At 32.8% G+C, this 18,032-nt stretch overlaps 2 protein-coding genes across 2 annotated transcripts; both read right to left on the minus strand.

Annotated features, from left to right (window-relative positions):
- Positions 1-6,114: 6,114 nt before the first annotated feature.
- On the minus strand, positions 6,115-8,056 carry LOC107813914 (CASP-like protein 4D1). Its single transcript, XM_075255722.1, has 3 exons — positions 7,837-8,056; positions 7,343-7,478; positions 6,115-6,487 (listed from the first exon to the last, which is right to left on the minus strand). Exons 1-3 carry the CDS (start codon positions 7,986-7,988, stop codon positions 6,236-6,238), a joined length of 540 nt encoding a protein of 179 aa, XP_075111823.1. The 5' UTR covers positions 7,989-8,056; the 3' UTR covers positions 6,115-6,235.
- Positions 8,057-8,838: 782 nt separating this feature from the next.
- LOC107813918 (uncharacterized) lies at positions 8,839-16,008 on the minus strand. Its single transcript, XM_016639236.2, has 12 exons — positions 15,736-16,008; positions 15,582-15,666; positions 15,393-15,495; positions 15,133-15,282; positions 14,291-14,422; positions 13,493-13,619; positions 13,374-13,412; positions 13,204-13,278; positions 12,293-12,352; positions 11,791-11,855; positions 10,254-10,344; positions 8,839-9,312 (listed from the first exon to the last, which is right to left on the minus strand). The coding sequence occupies exons 1-12, from the start codon at positions 15,934-15,936 to the stop codon at positions 9,271-9,273; spliced, it is 1,170 nt and encodes a 389-aa protein (XP_016494722.1). The 5' UTR covers positions 15,937-16,008; the 3' UTR covers positions 8,839-9,270.
- Positions 16,009-18,032: the final 2,024 nt, after the last annotated feature.

The raw sequence follows: 18,032 nt of genomic DNA on the forward strand, positions 1-18,032 counted from the left end.
TCTGGTGGAGTTTTGAGGTGATTTGAATTGAAAATTCGACGTAAAAGATGAACATGAAAAAGATGATATATGTATCATATGTATATCAAATATGTATCACATTGATATCCATATATACCTGTGTGTAAAATACATGCATGATACATGTCTGATACATATATTGCAGAAGAATTTTTTTAACTCGATTTTAACTACGAATATTGATATCAAACCAGTCCAAATCACCTTCAATCGTGCTTAAATTTAGTATATTGCCTTATCTATACGTTTTCAACGAATTTCAACTATAACCATTGAAGAAAATCTTTTTTGCCCATTTTTTTTTAAATATTGTATATCATTGGTGATGATTTTTGACTCCAAATTAGTCTAACTTACCTTCAAACTCCGTCTAAAATTCGTATATTACCTTATCTATATATTTTCAATGAATCGCAACAATACCGACTGGAAAAAAAACCTTATGTATTTTGAATGTTGTATATCATTGATAATTTTTGTGGCTATTTTTGGTAACATAAAATGGCTAGCTGTTAGTAAATAGTGTATTTTTTTGGTACTTTACCGAAGATCCCCATAAATGAAATTCAATTCAATATTTGGAGTATACGTTATATGTTTAATTTGAACAATAAAGATTTTACCGGAAAAAATTCAGAAAATTCGAGAAAATCGAAAAATTCGAGGAAAACCCCGACTTTTAATCGTTTGGTTTAATTGATAGATTTAAAAATTCGATACAATTGATTTGGTTTAGTAATTAAAAAATCCGAATCAACCCCACCGACGTACACCTCTACTTCTTGGACTCACTGGCCCATATGTATTTTGCCCATAGCAACAATAACAGTACAAAAACTCTCAAACTCTGTTGAATAACGTTAGGAATTTGTCCTAATTTTTTTACTTTATTCAAATTTATTCTTTTACTTGAAGGAATGGTATAATATTAACCGTAATTATTTAACTTTTCCTAAAAGGAACGTATAGGTTCTCTTCCATATTTGATAGATCCCTAGCTTTCTTGTAGAAAAAGATTGTGAACCTCTATAAATTGAGTATCTTTCATTCACAGAAACACACAGCAACAACCTCCAATGCTAGATGAACTTTAATTCCTTTTTACAAACTAAAATCGGATGCACGTTTAGGTTCATGATTATATAAATACGAATTAAAACTATAAAAGTCAAACTGAAATAATTTTTCAAGAATTACGTCAGTCTAAAGATAATTTTTATATGAGTTATCACAATTGTTCACCAAAAAGATTAGATTAGACCAAAATTTTAAAATAATATCTTATGTTAATACCAAATCAAATGCCCCTAAAGAATAGTATTTTTTTTTTTTGTAAGGGAGATAAGAAGCTTTGGATAAATTCTGCTACCAATCAAAGAGGGGATGTTAATAAGTCGTTTGTGAAAAAGTAACGAATTCTTAAAACGACTCTCAAGATTAAGTGCTACAAGTATTTTTAAAATTAATAAAAATAAAGACGGTAAACATAAACTTATGAGATTATATTTATGACATCAAACTAAAAAGATCCTACTACCAAATCCTATAAAAGCAAGACCATATTTAATATTTGGTGATTTATTACTTCTCGTTGAGAGAATGAATAATTATAAGAGGTGATGTGACCCTCCTTCTAGAACAATTAATCGTTGAACACATTGGCACTAGCAGTGCTGAAGATTTCTCAATAAGGAAATTCTTAAATATGAATACGTGCATGGATGTCGAGTAAGATGAAAAGTCAATTTTAGTGTTTTGTGAATGTGACTATAAATTGTGATATTTCATAATATAGATCAATCAAACTACATATAGTTTGTTAATGAGAATCATGTCCTTACAAGTTCTTGATTGTGGAAGAAGTTAAGCTTTCGGCGGATAAAAAAAAATCTTTGCTTGCATATATATAATACAATAACCATTCACAATCCTATTTGTAAGAGAACTTTAACCTTGAGCTATAGATGAATATTCATCCTCAAAATCTCAAATATGTAAATAGAAATAACAGCCATAAGAAATTTTTTATTTTTTGCTTCTTTTGATTGGTAGGACATGACAAGAAAATTTATGGTCTATTGAAATGCGTCTAATAAAGAATTACCCACCAATAAACTCATGATGCTCGAAATATGTTCTTAAATTTTTACATGGTAACTCTTCTAGCAACATTTTTATGAAACTTTTGGAGAAGTGCTTAAAACATGTGTTTGCAATGATTTGAGGAACAAAACTTCTTATGATTGAGCTGTTGATTAATTTGCATTCCTTCAAATTTAGCTTACAGCCTAATTATTCTTTCTAAATTTCTAATGCTTTATACGACATCTTTTGATTCAACACATTTGTTGGTCATTAATGGAATAACATCAACTGTGTTTTTATATAATTCTTTCTTCTTCTGTATATTTTCATATCATATTTAACATGCAACGCACCCTCATAAAAACTAGTTTAAGTTAAAACAAGAGGAATTAGGAAGAGAGTTATCACCAGAAGCCCCTGATGGCAGTGAAATTGGTTTTCTGGCCATCTTTACGTGTGAAGTTATTGGTGACTATAAGCGCAACGGTAGCTGCACATGTCAAGAGAGTGAGTATCCTCAGAACAACAATGGAGATGACCATAACCTTAGACTTTGCCATTCTTTCGCTTATAGATATATATAATTTTTCTTGACACTCTTTTGTGAACAATTCTAAAATGTATTTTTTCCAAAAGTAGAGAACATCTTTTTATACACTATGACGAGCACTTAATAAACGTCGCAAAATTTAAGATCATTGTAGCCGGACGAGAATGTCAGAGCAGGAAACAGACAATCCTTTAAGCAAATACACTGTATGAAACTATATTACCCTTCCTACTCAAGTTTTACTATAATTACATTTTATATACTCAATTACCATTTATGTACATTTTAAGGAAATTAATGATAATAATTAGTGTCCAAAAATTACTCTAACATATCTTTCACTCCCCCAACTTCCTCTCTCCACATCCCACTCCCCTCCCCCACGTATCTTGCATCTACCCACGATTCCACCATTGACAACCATTAAAAAGTTTTGAATATTTGAATTCGAATTTGGGTTTTCCAAAAACATTATTTGTTTGAATTGGATGTTGTTGCAAAGAATTGTGAATTCTCTCTATGTCTCTCTCTATCTATCAATCCATAATTTCAGTAATGTAAAGCAAAGGAAAAGAGAGCAACAATTCCACTATTGATAGCCCTTAAAAAGCTTTGAAGCTTTGAATTCGAATTTGGATTTCAAAAATCATTATTTGTTTGGATGGGGTGTTGTTGCAAACAATTTGGAATATGGTTTATATCTCAATTTTGAGGGGTTTTGGTGAAGATTAGACTTGGTTTTGGCTGAATTTCATATTGAAACTCGAAGAAGAAGAAGGCATGATATACATTATATTTACGAAATTGTAGAAAAATTGTATTCTGTTGTTTATATATTTTTCTTTTATTTATTTAACTATTGTATGAAAGTTGAACAACATTGTATAAAAATTATATTTAAGTTGTATGATATTGTAGTTGTATATAACTGAGTAGAAATAATATATGAAAATTGTAGATAAGTTGTATAATATATAATTAGTTGTATGAAATTTGTTTTTACTTGTATAAATCAGATACAAAATATACAAAAGGCATATTGTATAAATTTTGTATGTAAGTTGTATGTTATTGTAGTTGTATTTAACTGGATAAAAATAATATGTGAAAGTTGTAGATAAGTTGTAGATAAATTGTATAATATATAATTAGTTGTATGAAATTTATTTTTACTATGTATAAATCAGATACAAAATATACAAAAGATATATTGTATAAAATTTGTATAAAAATTATATTTGAGTGGTATGATATTGTAGATGTATATAACTGGAAAACTCAAAATCGAGTACATGTAATATAGGTGTTTGCTTCTGTTGTTTCAAGTATTAGAACTACAAGTGTGCAAGTTGTCAGAGGATTTTGTTTATTGTGCAAGTTTATCAGGGTTTTTTTTGGGTGGTCAAATTTGTTCGTTTCTATGCAGCTTTATTCAATTTTAGGGTTCTTTTGTCATTTAATTAAGGTAATAATATACCTTCTCTGCCACAAAATGACAAGACTGGAGTGTTATTTAATTTAGCTAATTTACAACGTCGGTATAAACATTACTTCGTTAATTCTTTTTGTTGTGTACCTCTTCAAGTATTTTTGTGAAGATTCAACAGCTTTTGTAGTGAAGTTAGTAGATTTACATCTGTTTTGTTTCGGCAACAAAGTTTTTTTTGGGATAAAAAGGAATATAAATTAGTGTAAACGTACACTATGGGTGAAGTTATTAATAACACTCATATCGAATAATCAGTATGGTAAGTTACGTTGAATAATCAGTAAAATTTCCCGTTAGTTGCTTTTCATCCTATACCTGCAATACGCTAAACAAGATAGATAGTTAATTAGCAAAAGAAACAAAAGGACGAGATGACGATATATATCATTGTACAATATACAAACAAAGAGAAATTCAACAGACAAAATATTAAAGAGGTAAAAAATGATTACAGTATCAGCAGGTATCAGCAGATTTAGTTGGGAAATTGTTTACTCGAGATATGGGGAGAAAGACAAAATCTGGAGAGAAGAGGGGAGAGAGGAGAGAAAAAGAAAAAGGGTGTAACTAAATCCCTTGATTGAAGACACAAATAATGGATTGAGAGCCTTTTAAGGTGGATTGTAAATATTTTGTAAAGAAAACTTGTTTATGCCGGGTAATTAACTAAACATGGACATTAAGGATAATAAAGTTTCAAATAGTGTATAAGAATAAAAAAATCCCAATAAAAAATCCTTGATAATTTGATAATACTAAAGAGGGGGAATTCCAATTTTGCTTAAATAATCTACCTGCTTCTTTTGTTTATCCTTCGATGTCATGTTCTCGCTTTGGGGTCCAATTAATTTGAATTCGCCAGGTATAAGGTCCACTAAAAGGGAAAATATTTTTTATAATGAATTATTCTTTATTTCTAATTAAAAATAAAGTGATCTTATCCATTCCATCGTAACGTATAATAGTAAAAATCTGACTGCTACTCCAACTTAGAACAATAGATAATTAGATATATCCCTCTCATACCCATAAAAAAAGTATTTTGTCATTATCACAACCTGACTAGATGGTGAAGGAAGTTAGGCATTGTCACAGAGTTTTTGTCAAGTCTAATTTGAGGAGTGTTTGACCAAAAAATACAGTTCTTGGTTCAAATAATTAAATTTATATCTTAGCTAACAATTATATTCCTAAGATTGAGTTCTTAAAAAAGCAACAGATGCTATATAGATATATTTAGACAGCAGCGGCAATATGCAATAAATATTCCAGAAGTCAAAGGTAATAATCTAGCATTTAATATCAATGAATAGCAACAAAATGATATTTAAGTAAATAGAATGTGATGAGTCACCCAAGAAAGGATGGAATCAGTGAATGTTCTTTCTGACAATGATGAGTGATGGACAATAGCAATAATTTGAGTTATTCTCGGATCTAGTGAAAAAGTATAGACAAGAATCTCAGTGAAAATCCTCCCCCCTATCACTGTGTCTTTTTCTATTTATAGGGAACATATCTCTAAAGAAAACTCTAATAGTACAAGTGCAGAGAATATTCACTCTTTAATGTCCTATCTTGAAACTAGCCATTATAACCTTGTCAAAAGTATTCGACCTCGACCCTTGTTGACTTCTCGACTTCGGCTCTCGTTAGCTCTTCGACCGCAGATTTCGTCGCTTCTGGGATCATTTCGAAGAACGCGACCTGAAACTCTTCCCCTAGTACTTGGCTTAAATATTCTAAAGATGGATTTTGACCCAAATAAGAAGCATTAATTATTATTTAAGCATGCATTTATCCGGTGCATATTCTTGAAGTCAGCAGCTCTCAGTCATTAATGAAAACTATTGTATATTTTATGGTAACTTTTTGGAAGTACGTAGCGGTCTAATTTTGTTAACAATAATTATGGAGATAATTTTCTAATTGGTGTACATGCATTTGCACCTGACAATACCAGCAACAATTTAACAAAATGAATTCTCGTAGTTCTTAAAAAATCAAAGTAGAGAGTATTACACCGCAAAATGAAATGACTACAGAAAAAGATGGGAATTGAATTTTTTTTATTTTCCATCTAGTCAGAGCTAGAAGCCTCTTCCATTGCGATTGGCAGAAGTAAAAATGGTGAGTATAGCCATGGTAGTAAAACCAACGAGGAGTATTCCACTGGCAATAATTCCTCTGTCCAGAAACTTTTGGCTCTTGTCCTGAAATTCCTCTAGTCCATCTACCCCTAAAAGTTCAAAGCTGTCAACTAATTGGTCTATGAATTTTTTCAGTTCAATACTGACACCAAATCCTACGCCAACTCCACTTGCCAAGAAGAACGCTATCACCTGCAAATTTCGTTCAAAATTACATGTAACTAAAATATAGAGAATGAATGCAATTGAAATGTGTGTGTGATCTCTGATTTTTATGAGTTTTAAAACAGATTGCATGTTCTGCTTTTGCCCTTTTGGCTTAAACCAATTCCACTATGATGCTTACACGTTTTACAAAATAAGAGAGACTATTTAGTGAAATAGATTGGTCCAACTTTTGATTGTTATTAGCCTATTTCTAAGCAATTAAAGTGACTCACTAATAGTATTTTTATAAGTGAACATAGATTTTATACCCAGCAGTCAAAATCTACAGATTTATTCTCTTAGACTATAAGTCTATAACTTCTGTAAAGTGAAAGCACAGTAGAAATATGCGTTTTTGTGTGTAAAGTTAATGTGAAAGTCTTTAAGTCGTTTTATACACTTTGGTGTTTACGTAAGAACTACACTAGTAAAGTTTGTAAATAGGAGTAATTATTTTTACATCTTACAAGTGCATTAATTACCAGAGAGCCCTTAGTACACTACAAATTATTTGCCCTTTTTTTCATTTACATGTTTCTTAAGAAAACATTAATTTGAAGCAGTTTTGGACTATTTTACCCCCATTTATGTCTTAAGATATAATCTCTCTTCACTAAATATTTACTCTATTTATGTGCTATCTTCATCTTCAAGAATAATTATTATTAAGAGAAAATGGAGAAAAATAATTAATTTTGTCATGAACTTCTAAAATGATATTTAAATAATTTGAGACAACTATTTTTAGAAATCATGACAGGTAATTTGGGAGCGATGGAGTAGTAATTAAACAGAAGCATATCACAATAAATAGCTGCTTATAAATTCACAGAAGAAAACCTTGTCTCCGTAAAAATCAAACATCGGCAGAAAGTCGCCCTTAATCAACCTCTTCTCTTTGACGGCATAATACAGTGCGAAAGGCAGCTGAATCAATGAATACAGAACTCCTCCTGCAGCGGCTGCTAAGACATACCTGTAATTATGAGATGTGAAATAATAAACATTTACAATTTTAATTTATGAATTTACCACAATAACAAAGAAGAAAATTAAATTGATTTTTTGTACTCATTGCCAGGCACTATTGTAACTTAGTCTACTTGTTTTTCTGTATGATTTTATTCAAAATATGGCAGATATTAAAAAACAAACGAACAAAGAAAGGTAATTGTTACCAAAAGGTGTAATTAACTCGTTGATATGCAAAATTTTAACTGAACATAATTCCTGGAAATAGATTTATCATACAAAACCCCCACCATCTAATTCTAATAAAATACTTGAACATTTTTCCTTTGCCACTTGAATCTGGAAAGAAAGAAATTCATCACCTAAAGCCTTTGATGTCACTGAATTTGGTTTTGTCGCCATCTAATTTGAAATTGTTTGTAACAATAAGCGCAAGGGCAGCCGCACACGACGCTAGAGTAAGTATCCTCAGTACAGCAATTGAGTTAATAATTGTACGCTTAGAAGTTGCCATTCTTCACTTTGTTTAATTTCTTCTTTCCTTGACACTCTTGAGAACTTGAATATTTTCAATAGTACATATACAGCCTTTTATACACTAATAACCAGCACTTAAACATCGCTGAATTGGTCTAAATGGCCACGCAAAAAATATTCTCTGAATAATGTCATTTTAGCTGGACGTGAATATCACAGCAGGAAACAAACAATCCTTTCCCAATTTAAACAAACGTTTGAACGAGCAAACACGTAATTTCTTCGAAGGGGAATAAAAAATCTATGATGATTTTGTAATTTACTTATAAGATTAATAGCGCTGAACAAGCAACGAATCTAAATACATACATAATGCTAACTGTTAGAAAAGAAAGAAAACAACAAAATGAGACACCTTGTTGTCGTTTATAAACAGGCATTCCTTTTTGTATTTGCTATACATACTTTCGGCTGTATTGAAGTTTAAGCATTTAGACGCCATTTGACTTGGTAATTTTAACATTTTTGGACAGAGATGTAGAGGTTCCATTATCTAATGCCAAATGATCCCTTTCTATCCTGAATGAATAGTAGACCGATTCTAAAGTAAATATTACAAAAGGCCATGGTTTGAACTGCAATACCAAAAGAGTATTAATGTCCTTGTGGAGCAGCTAAAAATGCCTTCCTGTAAGAACATTTATTGCTTAATCTTGGTCAATTAAAACATATTTCCACCTCAATATGTTTCTTGACTACATATATTAATGTGGTTCTAGTGTGAAATGTGAATAACTTTTTCCTGTATTTGATTGCATGCGACAACGAAGAAATTCTTTAAACTCACAATATACCGCAAAGAAAATTAGGCGTATCAAAGCAGCTGATATGAAAATGTGATAAAGCTCTCATATCTCAAGCTACGTAGGCCAGAACAATTAAATAACAAAATTTAGTAACATCAACCCTCACACAACCCTGGCAATACACAACAGAAACTTACAGCAACCGGTTTCGGTGTCTTTTTTTTCATATTTTTACCACTAACAACAGCGTTTTCTTTAGTCAGTAATCTAAATATTTACGAAAATACAAGTTCAAGGAGGCTTTATGCCTATCTCAAACTAGTGAAGAGACTTATCTTCCACCCTAAGCGTATGTACAATGACAAGCCCTTCTGAGCACTGCAGGGAACATTCTCTCCAGTAGCTAATATGCACAAGTAGAGAACCACCTTCAAGCCAAATACCCTATTAATATCCCAGTGTGCCACATGCCGCAAGCTTTAGAGTTCAATCTCTGACTCTGAGTAAGCTTTTTTACTGAACATCAGATGTTTTGTATGTGCGGGTGATTCGGATCTGAAGTAAATGAAAAACGAGGATGCTTAAGAACCTTACCTACTCATAGTTATGCAGGAAAAATATTACAGGACCATCACATTTCATTCTTAAACAGTGCATGTTCAAAGCCCTATATCCTATACTGCAGCAGTAACCACCAAAAATATCTCTTCAGCTATTCAAGGCAGATAACATAAACTTAAAGGGCAACTTGTATAAGAACTTAAAAAGAAAAAAACAAACAAAGGTGAAAGATCATGTGGGTTTGAACAGGGCAGTGGAACCTTTATGGTTGGGAGTCCATGAATCCCTTTGTTAAAAGTTTTTCTTTTTCTTTGAAATGTCCCAAAGCCAGAAAGGCTATGAAACAATGATATCTATTGAAGATGATAAAATTAACTTTAAGAGATTACTTACTATTCAAACTAGTTCACCCCATGTGACTTTAGCACACCTGAGAAGATGAAAGAGATGCTTTTTTTCTACCTTAAACAGACTTAATATTAGAACTAAAAAATGAAAAAATAAATAAACCTTAAAGTTTAATTTAACCAGAATACAAAGAACGGTAAAGTTCTTTAATTCCTCATTGAATTTATACAGCATTAAGTTTTGTAAACTTGCTGATTTGATAGTATATATATTACCATCTTATACTGAACTTAATTATTTAAAAATGCTTCCATCAATCAATTAAACACACCTCAATCTCAACTAGTTGGAGGCTATATAAATCCTCTGTATCAATTCTGCTCTATTCAGCCCATCTTATTCCTATACTAATTTAAGGTAAATTAGGCCCTATAAAACTAGATGTAAATCTCACATTTATCTTTAAACAAACACACAAATCTCTAACTGGAATAATCAAAATAGATCAATCTTATGACTTCTTCTCCCATTTTATAAGAGCTGGCTCCATCCCTGTAATTGGAGATTCAAGCATGATAGCACATTACCTGGGCGAACGCATAAATTGCTCGGACAATTCTAGCATAATCAGTTCCAAGCATCTGAATGACAACATCTGCTAGAAGTGTTCCCCACAGACTGCATAAGATGCCAGATACAATGTGGTCACAGACTGTGTAAGAACAATACGAGGAGACGTATATAAAACCAGAAAAACTGAGAACTTAATTCACTGCTTCACCTTCACTGATAGAGACAGCAATTGGGCAACAAAGTCAAGGAAAGAAATTAAATAAAAGAGTGAACCATATTAAAAAGGAGTTTCCTAACAGGCAAACCTAGAGATAGTTCGTAAAAGAAACATCTTTTCCAAGTGAGAACGGTCATAAGGTCCAAATAGCAAAAAATATGCAGAGTTATCTTATAAGCTAAAGCCTTCAAGAGAGAATGGTCATAAGGTCCATAATTCATCATTCAATCATTTACTATACTTTTCTTTCGCCATCCAATCATTTACTGTTGAACTAACGAGTATACTCTATTGCCTTTGAATAATGAATACAACTTCAGTTGAAGCATTTGTCACTTGCATCAACCAGTTCGACCCAAACAACTACGAAATCCAATATGACGGCAAGACAGAGAGCAGGAAAATTTGATAACCACAAAATCCAACATAACCCTATGACTTCTCTCCATATATTTCGCCCCACAACTCCGTTAAGTACTTGGTTATAGAAAGCTTCAGTTTCGATTTTGCAATCTTGCCAAAGAATATAAGCATTCATTTATCCTTAATCCTGATACCAAAAAAGCTGTTGTTAGTCTAAGCACTTGCATAAAATGGAATAAGTTACAAAATACAACTCAACTTTCGGACCAGCTGAGCAAGCTTTATGAATCCTCAATATTCATTCCACTCCATTTGGATTCGTTTCATTCCAACGTGGAATAATTTGTCTATTAAGACAAATTAGGTGTTCTCTGTGGTGTCAAGTTTAGCTCAGATAAGTGAAAACGGCCCAACCCATACATGTTTGGGCCACTTGTTTTGGACACAAATTCATTGATAGGTCAATTTGGACACAACCCGAACTAACCCATCTAAAAGTATGGAGTCAATTTTGACTATTAAGGTAACCTAATTTACCCATTAAAACTCTACAAAACATATGGTTGAGTCATAACCAATTCATTGACTCAACCCATTTTAACCCGTCCCAACTTGATTCAATCCATTTATTTGACACCCCTAAGGTTTTCTAAAAGAGTCACCTGGTCCAGCTAAATACGCAGAGCATAGTGGATTGACATGAATGGGAGCAAGATGTCTGCTATGGATCCTACAACTGAAGGAAGAGGATTGTTGTTCCAGTAGCTCTTTTTATTGAAGAAGAGATGAGTGCTCTATGATAGAGCAATGTCTACTAATGACGCTAATGCAGCAGCAACTTTAACTAAAAGGACGGCAAGGAGAAGAACTAAGTGATCTTTATTGCAGATATAAACAAGTGAAGCAAATTGTTCTTCTGAGAAAGTAAAAAAGGGAAAGACATGGCACTGTTTCCAAGACAAATACATTACATTGGACCAAGAAATGTCATCATGCTCCTTAGACCAAAGTAACGGGAGGCAGCACCTGCTAAGCCCTGTCAAAACCAATAACAATGAAATGTTAGCATGTACTTAGAACTCTATAGAAATTGTAGTTATTGAAGCAGAGCCTGAAAGAAAATTACTAACTTCATCATAAAAGGTTTCAGTTATTTATAATTGATACGGTCTTTCTAAGTCGACATTTTTCTTTTTCATTTATCTTGTGTTGTTAGGTCATTTAACATAACAATTCAGCAGTTATGGCCTTTCAGGATGATTTGTTTTCTTCAAATGCATAGAAAGTGTGGAGAATCTTAAGGAAATTAAGGAGTATGAGGCTGCATCATTCATGAATAAGATAAACTGATGACACTCTTCCTATAGAGGTCTCTGCTGGACTTTATGCCAGTAAAACTATAGGCAGTAATCTTCTGTAGTGAAGCAGAATGGGCAACCCTCAAACCAATGTATATTTATAGGATTCTTAGACCTTTTTTGCAGCCAGCATGGCCAATCTGGACTCCAGGCTAAGAGCCGCCACTTCTCCACCCTAAAACCAACAAGAGCCATGTGAAGCGAGGAAAACCATGTGAGAGAATCACAAATCAACTGTTATAACTTATCTAGTAAGACATGCAATGCAGGACAGACTTTATTAATATTTGTCTTTGGTATGCCAAAGAATCACTATTTCTGAAGAACCATCTCTTTTCGTATGTTTCCTTCCGTCCAAGAGATTTCATTACAACACCGTTAGGTTGCTACATATGAAAAGGAACTTTCTGGAAAGTCAACTTTCTTGAACCTTAAACTTTTTCACGCATTTCATAACCGGGAAATTTTGGGAAATATGGTCATGAAAATCATTGCAAAGGATCCTCCAAATTAAGTCGTGCAAAATTTGCAGGACTCGCTTAGGAAATTGATTAATTCTTGATTTTAAATTCCTTTTCTTTTCAAGCAAATGCATGCAACCAAATGATAATCCATTTATTTTACTTTTACCTGCTACAACTTTCTCAAAAAGCACATTCCTAGCAACTTTCTTAACATTCAACAAAGCCTAACTTTTAGCAGATGTATCCAAAACAGCTCTTGATGTACCAACACAATGCCAAGACTACATAACTTTTACAAGTGTTCCCACTCGAATGAAATCCTTAAACAAGAAAAGTGGATTTAAAAGACGCTAGAACCCAGACCACATAACTTCCTCTAAAACAAATGGTTAATCAACCTTCTTTTTTATAATTATAAATAGTTAGCCAATTTTAGGATCATAATTCAAGTGAAAGAAATAGAGATCCAGATGTCAGAGCACATTTCAGGAACAGCAAAGAGACTCATTTAAAGTGTCTAACATATGCTACAGTTTCCAACAAACTCAGGACCTTTAAGCACCTTTTTAAGGACTTCCCTACTTATCTGATAGTTGGCAGCCTCCAATAGCATCTTTCCAGAAAATCTCCTGGCTAACTAGAAAAACAGCAAACACGGTCTGTGGTTACAAACAGGATCAAAGCACAGGATAAGGAAAGCAAATTCCAGAAATCACAAGGTATCAATTTTACCCCGCTGTATATCCTCCCCAATGTTAGCACCCCGCCACCCTAGAACATAAAGGTCATGTTAATTAAAGCATGACCAAAAGGCTCAAAAGAACTTAAGTTTCCACAATATAAGAATAAACCTTTAATATTATTGAACGGGCTCCTTCCGCCCCAGCTTTTATTGCGGCAACAGCTTGTACCTTCCACTTATTAAGTCCAAACTCTAGACTACCATGCCCATCAGAATCATCCAAGCTCTCTTTTGAACTGTGGAAGATATATATTCTTCTTGTAAGGTCCATATAAGAGTCGATATTTCCAAACAAACAGAAGTAATCAATATCTCTATGTGTGATTCGGTGAGACCTAGCAGAAGAAGAAAGGTAGAGAAAACCTCCTATACAGAAACTGGAGAATTAAGAGATATTAGGAAAATTATTTTGTCAATCAACCTGACAACCTTGAAGCGCGCCGAAATCCGATGGAACTGATCGGAAGGAAAAGTAAATCGAGGTGGAGAAAAACAATAAGAACTATCTATATGTCCCATTTTTTATTTTCTGACAACTTAAACTGTTCAAAAGTTACAACATTCTATTAGTAACATCATCTTTTTAAGATGAAATCCACTAGTAATATCATTCTATACAACTTTCACAAGTTTCACGAACTTAAACTCATTTTACTAATCAAATAGTGTAGTATTTCTCTATCAAACTAATTCTTCAATCACTATCTTAAAATTTTCTCTCTACCATTTGTATAATACAAGTGAAATAAACATTGTAAACTTCATATACCATATAAGACGGAGGGAGTATGTGAAATAACTAGCAAAAAAATTCTTAAAGCATCCACAATAACAAAACAACAAAAATAAGTCCCTCTCCTCAACCACACCATTTGTTCTCATAGAAATTAAAAGGAAAGGGACTTACCTTGAGTACTCCTGCAGCATATAAAGAAAAATCTCTGCTTCCAGGTCCTCTGTCGACAATTTGGCCGAACACCTTATACTTAATTTTTCCCTGACACCAAGCAATACCTCTCTATATGATGGTCTCCTACCCCTAGATTGAATTTCAAACAACATCAATCACTGCCACGTTAAAACAAAAAAAAAAAAAACTAAAATAAAAGAATCACGTAGAAGATCAGGAAATGCCAAAACACTGTGTATATCAAACTAGTGCTGAATCGGGTGACGATCACCAGTCATATCAGTTTCATTTAAAAAGTCTAATTTCATCAAACTAGAGATGATAGGGTGACAATTGTCAGTTATTTTGGTTTCATTATCACAAGTCTAACTTTACAAGCAACCAATAAGCATCACTACCATTTAAACTCCACATACTCAACCACTGAATCTTTTAATAATGAGCTAGCTATCAAAAGCTTGAGTTGTGATAATTCATACTTCCCAGAGGCACCCATGTAATTTGCATGTAGAACTTAAAAGTTGATGACAGCGAATCAAGTTTGAATAATGAAGATAACACACATCTGAGTTTTTAAAACAGAACTCAATTATCTATCCACTCGTCATAGCAACAAAGAACCCTCCGCCAACCCCCTGAGAGAGATTAATGCATGATTTCCCCCAATTTTAAAACCAAATATTATGTTGATTGGGCAATAATGTACAGCTGAGTGATTTATATTTGAGTTAAGCATATTTTTACATTGATTCAAACTCCTTTCAGTAATTGGACCGAAGAAAATTTTAAAGTTCAGACTAAAACACAACTATTCTAAACAAGTACTATAATAGAGAAACCTCAATGTGGAGCGAGCATCAGCTGCAAGGTATAAAAATCTCGATTCAAGCATCGACAAAAATTCTTCCCTCTCTTCCAGGTCTTCTCCAATCATAATGTCATCAATTTCATCTCTCTTTGTTACTGACTTCAACAATGGACTGAAGTAACTGAAACATAACCACGCAAGAAGGCAAATTTGTTTCGAAATGTCAAAGCACCTTATTTTTTAATAAAACACTAAAAGTTTAGGACGATACTGTTACATTTATATTACTACCTAGGACCAAATAATATTCTTTGAAGTTCATAGAGTTCAGAATCAGTCGCGAGTTCAAGCACGGACCGAAGATCCGGATCAACTTCACTGCTGCCGCTCCCTCCTATAGTGCATTTCACAATTCATAAGAAATTCACAGTAAAATTACCAGTAATAAAGAGAAAGTTGTAATGTGCTTTAAAGATATACCTTGATGTTGACTTGAAAATAAGGCACGGGGAGGATTCACGAGGAGCCTTGAGCCGGAGCTTCGACGGAAATATAATTTGATAATCTAAGAAAAAATAACAGAGTTCGCAAAGAGTAATTCAACTAAATGGAGAATGAAGAATGTAAAGCTTACTTTGTGCCGAGAGGAAGTGATGAGTGGCCAAGTGATAGGGAGGAGAAAGGGAGTTTGATGTAAATGGCCAAAAAGAAGTGGCCGCCGGTGGAATTGGTGGTTCAACGGAACGGAGTAGAAAGCTCCGGCGGTACCCATTGTTGCGGACACACACTGCTCTGCTCCCAACCTCAGTCCAGTGACTCCAGTCCACGCAAGCATATGGCCAAAATGGGGATTGGTTTCAATTGACGGAAATACCCCTTATAGTTTTCCAAATTCAAGAGAAAATTCACAGAGAATGACAAAAAAGATCCCTTTATCTGTGCGATGCACCTACTACTACTACATGGACCGTGTTGGTTCAGTTTTTATCAAAATCAAACCAAATTTACTATATTAATTTTGATTGGTTTGATTTTGACGGATTTTTCAAGTTTTTTTTATATGAATATTATTTCAGTTTTACTTTGTTAAATTTCTATAAGTAAATAGAAATTAAAAAAATTGACAAATATATTATCTACTAACATATTCTTATGGGAGAATATTTTTAGTAACATTTGATATTTATTTTTTTAGTCGTATGACAATAATTTTTTGTTGATGTACACTTTTAAGGTTAACTGAATTTAATAATTAAACATAAAAATCAATATGATATATATACAATGATATGTTCTATTTAATTTTAAATTATTGAAATACCACTTCAAATTCAAAAAAGATATAAAAATTTGATAGATCTTGACATATGAATATGGAATAGCGAAGAGATTGATGCATTTCACCATTAGTTGATAAGAAAATGATCATACAACCCATTATTTAAAGTTAATAAAAATAGAGCACTTCATATTTAACTAAATATTACATTCCACAAGAGAACCGAAAATATTTCTAGACATTTTAAAAGAAAATTCTATGAAAAGTCTTAAAAGTATATGAAAAAAATTATATATTTATATGTCGGTTTGGTTCGGATTTTTTTATTGGAATTTTTACACCCTATAGAAAATCTTAGTACCTAATTTATTTTAAATAAATACCATTTTAAAATATTACATCCTATAAATACCTTTTATCCTTTATAGCAAAAAATCTAAATATAGTTACATCCTACAATTAAGGCACCATATATGCTAAATATTATTTTTCTCTCTCGCTTTTTGTATTTTCTCTCACATAATTACCGCGTATCTGCAAATCCCAATACAATCTCTCTGTTTGCATACAACCAGACTCTCTTCTCCCACAAACCCTAGTTTCTTAACTCTTCTCCCACCCAAATTCTCAATTTTCTGCTCCGCGGCACCAACGTTATCATCAGCCATTGTCTGAGCCGGAATATGAGCAACCACACTCGCGTACTTCACAAAAGATCCAGATTCGGGCTGAGCTGCCAGCAACAGCACGCGAGCACCGTTCGATTTGACCGAATCTCGTGTTGCGGCGGTCGTTTTTTCGCCCACCGGAAAGCCGTACACTTGCGGCAATGTTAGTTCTGCAATTGAGAGGCACTTTTCAAGTTTTTCAGAGCCATCATCGTCTGGGTTGAATTCTCATCATTCTAATTCTAATGATGTTTCTGGCAGTTCCTCGGGCCCAATTGGAGGAGTGTCCATGTCGAAGACGCAGTGGGCTGACAAACCCAGCCTATTTGTATTCAGTTGTATTCGAATGTATTCTTCAGCTGTATTCACTTGTATTCAGGTTTAATCAATTGTATTTAACTATTTTATTCAGCAGAAGTTAGTTGTATTCAAGTATTTTATACAACTGTATTCAGTTGTATTCAGTTGAAGTTAGTTATATTCAACTATTTTATTCAGCAGAAGTTAGTTGTATTTTTTTTGTATTCAAGAGTTTATTCAGCTGTATTCAGTTGTATTTTTGTTGTATTCAAGTATTTTATTAAGATGAATTAAGGTGTATTTTGTTGTATTCAACTGTATTATTCATATGTATTTCTCTTTATTCAGCTATAATCTTTATTATGTATCTTTCAAATACAGATTAATGAGGGATCGTTTTAGTTCGTTGAGTTAAATTAGGAGAATATCAAGTGATTATATTTCCTTCCGTTTTTAGCGCAAATACGTTACTGTATTTAATGTTAATGTCGCTTGAATACAGCTAAATACATGTCAAACTTAGCTGGAATTCCAGATTTTACGCCTATGTTTTTGGTTGTATTAATGAATACAACAGCTTAAATACATAAAATACATTGTATAAAACATAAAAGATATCTATAACACGTAATATAACAAAGGATATCTATAAATGGCTAATTAGACCAAAAAGATGGTGTTTTA

This window comes from Nicotiana tabacum, chromosome 6 (assembly GCF_000715075.1).
Source record: "Nicotiana tabacum cultivar K326 chromosome 6, ASM71507v2, whole genome shotgun sequence".
Taxonomy (NCBI): Eukaryota; Viridiplantae; Streptophyta; class Magnoliopsida; order Solanales; family Solanaceae; genus Nicotiana; species Nicotiana tabacum.

Excerpts from the sequence above, each read along its gene's own strand:
- LOC107813914 (XM_075255722.1), bottom strand. The coding sequence starts at position 7,988 with ATGGCAACTTCTAAGCGTACAATTATTAACTCAATTGCTGTACTGAGG. Across the intron at positions 7,479-7,836 it reads AGTGACATCAAAGGCTTTAG|GTATGTCTTAGCAGCCGCTG; the intron begins GTGATGAATTTC and ends TCATAATTACAG. Across the intron at positions 6,488-7,342 it reads TTGATTTTTACGGAGACAAG|GTGATAGCGTTCTTCTTGGC; the intron begins GTTTTCTTCTGT and ends CGAAATTTGCAG.
- LOC107813918 (XM_016639236.2), bottom strand. The coding sequence starts at position 15,936 with ATGCTTGCGTGGACTGGAGTCACTGGACTGAGGTTGGGAGCAGAGCAG. Across the intron at positions 14,423-15,132 it reads GATGCTCGCTCCACATTGAG|GGGTAGGAGACCATCATATA; the intron begins GTTTCTCTATTA and ends AATTCAATCTAG. Across the intron at positions 11,856-12,292 it reads CCATGCTGGCTGCAAAAAAG|GGCTTAGCAGGTGCTGCCTC; the intron begins GTCTAAGAATCC and ends TGGTTTTGACAG.